This window comes from Cebus imitator, unplaced genomic scaffold (genome assembly GCF_001604975.1).
Source record: "Cebus imitator isolate Cc_AM_T3 unplaced genomic scaffold, Cebus_imitator-1.0 Scaffold82, whole genome shotgun sequence".
In the NCBI taxonomy this organism is placed as follows: Eukaryota; Metazoa; Chordata; class Mammalia; order Primates; family Cebidae; genus Cebus; species Cebus imitator.
The window spans coordinates 6,817,393-6,820,336 of NW_016107397.1; the positions used below are offsets into that span (position 1 = coordinate 6,817,393).

Genomic DNA, 2,944 nt, shown 5'->3' on the forward strand with positions numbered 1-2,944 from the left:
AAAAAAAAAAAAGGACAGCACAGTGACTTGATTGGCCCCAGGATGTGGAGCAGCACCGTTTGCCTGTTCAGTGGTGAAGGAAGAGGTACTTGGGAGCAGATCAGCGCACTGCACAGTGCCAGGGGTACCACAAACCACCTTTCCTAAAGGAAAGGGGTGCAGAGTGCTGCTAAACAGGGTCACAGACATGACATCAATCCACATCTATACATGCAAAGGAAACAAAATGTGGGCTACAGGAGGGAGACCACGTTCTTCCAACACTGGGACAGGCAGGGCTCTGTGTCTGGTACCACAGAAGTCAAGATAACAAAATACAGTTTCAAGTTTCTATTTCAAAGGAATCAGACAGTAAACTGTCAGCAGACAACCAAATATGTGGGTGCTTAATTTTCTTCTACAATTTTTTTTTTTTTTTTGAGATAATTTTTTTTTTTTTTAAGATAGGGTTTCACCATGTTGGTCAGGCTGGTCTTGAACTCCCGACCTCAGGTGATCTGCCTGCCCTGACCTCCAAAGTGCTTGGATTACAGGCATGAGCCACCATGCCCAGCCTCATCTATAATTTTTTATACCAGTCATGAACACTGTACTGGAGTTTGCCAAACCAGAAAATAAAAAATAAAAAAAAAAAACCATGAATACCTACATGATCTGCCAACATGAAAACAGATCCATTCACCTAGATAACCAGATATGACCACTAAGTAACTTTTTTTTGGATGGAGTCTTGCTCTGCCACCAAGGCTGGAGTGCAGTGGCTCAATCTCAGCTCACTGCAACCTCTACCCCCTGGATTTAAGTGATTCCCGTGCCTCAGCCTCTTGAGTAGCTGGGGTTACAGGTGTGTGCCACCATGACTGGCTAACTTTTGTATTTTTAATAGAAACAGAGTTTCACCATGTTGGCCAGGCTGAATGCATGAACCTCTGACCTCAAGTGATCTGCACACCTTGGCCTCCCAAAATGTTGGGATTATAGGCATGAACCACCACACCCGGCCCTAAATAACCTTTTTTTTTTTTCCCTCTCAAGATGGAGTCTTACTCTGTCACCCAGACTGGAGTGCAATGGTGTGATCTCAGCTCACTGAAACCTCCACCTCCTGGGTTCAAGCGATTCTCCTGCCTCAGCCACCCAAGTAGCTGGGATTACAGGTGTGCACCACCACACCTGCCTAATTTTTTGTATTTTTAGTAGAGACAGGGTTTTGTCATGTTGGCCAGGCTGGTCTCAAACTCCTGACCTTATGATCCGCCCACCTTGACCTCCCAAAGTGCTGGGATTACAGGCGTGAACCACCGCGCTCAGCCCTAAATAACCTCTTAAACTGACCTCAAGTGGAGAGAAATCATGATTGACTAGAAACGAGAGGCCTCCCACAGGGACCACCAGAAATTCCACTCGAAAGGTATCGTGATTTCCATCGTAGGTTGCCTTAAATTTCAGGTAGATCAGGTACACTGTGGCATAGGAGCAGGCAAGGTAAATAACCTACAACCAAAAGAAAAAACACCAGGTGTCAATACCTCACCACTGTTCCAGCTCCCCCAGCTTTATCACCCATGTTTGGAAAGGCAAGATTTTTTTCCTTAGCTTTTTTTAGAATTTTAAAACTTCAATACAGTAAAATTCTCCTTTTTGGAGGTGTTCAGTTCTGAGGCATAACTACCACTGCAATTAGGACACAGAACAGTTCCATCACCCCCAAAATTCTGCCATGCTGTCCCTTTGTAGTCAAGTTCCCCCAGGCTTCCTCAGCCTCCTGAAATCACGCTTATGTTCTCTGTCCCTAGTTTCGCCATTTCTAGAATGCCACATAAATGGGGTCATATAGTATGTCGCCTTCTGAGTCCAACTTCTGTTAGCCTAATGTATCTGAGAGTTACCAAACTTACTGTGTATACAGCAGGTCCACCAATAACATATTTCGTCATGACAATGAGCTTAGTTCCCAGCTGTGGCCACTGTTCACATGGAATTTGCATGTTCTCCCCAGGTCTGCATGGGTCTTCTCCAGATACTTTGGTTTCCTCTTACATCTCAAAGATGTGCATGTTAGGTGAACTGGCATGTGTGAACGGTCCTAGTGTGAGTGTGGGTGTGGATAAGTGTGCCCAATGATGGAATGGCATTCTGTCCAGTGGGGGTTCCCACCTTGCACCTGAGCTGCTGGGATAGGCTCTGGGCACCTGGGACCCTGAACTGAAGTAAGTGGCTTGGAAAATGAATATGAATTATGGTAAAATAAAAATTCATAAAGTAGTATACAATAATTATACAAATGTATCAAAATAAACAATGTTGTACAAAAGCACCCAGTGAGCCTGCTGTATTTGTTGTTGTTGAGCTTTATGACAGGAGTGTTCCTTATAATCTTTGCTTTGCAAATATAAACTTCTTGACTTAATCCGCCACCACTATGACCACCACCACGCACTGATTCAGCAAAAACTGGATAAATAATTATGTTGCTTTTATTAATCTTTCTTAAATGTATAGCTCATGTTTGTTTGTTTATGAGACGGAGTCTCGCTCTGTCACTTAAGCTGGAGTGCAGTGGCACGATCTTGACTCACTGCAACCTCTGCCTACCAGGTTCAAGTGATTCTCCTGCCTCAGCCTCCTGAGTAGCTGGGATTATAGGTGTCTACCACCATGACCAGCTCAGTTTTGTATTTTTAGTAGAGACGAGGTTTTGCCATGTTGGCCAGGCTGGTCTCGAACTCCTGACCTCAAGTGATGCACCCACCTTGGCCTCTCAAAGTGTTGAGATTACAGACATGAGCCACCACGCCCAGCCTGTTTTTGGTCTTTATTTAAAAGTCTGGGCCGGGTGTGGTGGCTCACACCTATAATCCCAGCACTTTGGGAGGCCGAGGTGGGTGGATCACGAGGTCAAGAGATCGAGACCATCCTGGTCAACATGGTGAAACCCCGTCTC

At 45.0% G+C, this 2,944-nt stretch overlaps 1 protein-coding gene across 2 annotated transcripts in view; it reads right to left on the reverse strand.

The window, feature by feature from the left end:
* Positions 1 to 2,944, reverse strand: part of KDELR2 (KDEL endoplasmic reticulum protein retention receptor 2) — a 23,544-nt gene that overhangs the window by 5,998 nt on the left and 14,602 nt on the right. For both annotated transcript variants that reach the window (XM_017533798.1, XM_017533799.2), the window contains exon 3: positions 1,336 to 1,494. In XM_017533798.1, coding sequence (XP_017389287.1) covers positions 1,336 to 1,494 — 159 coding nt within the window. The remainder of the gene's footprint in view (positions 1 to 1,335; positions 1,495 to 2,944) is intronic.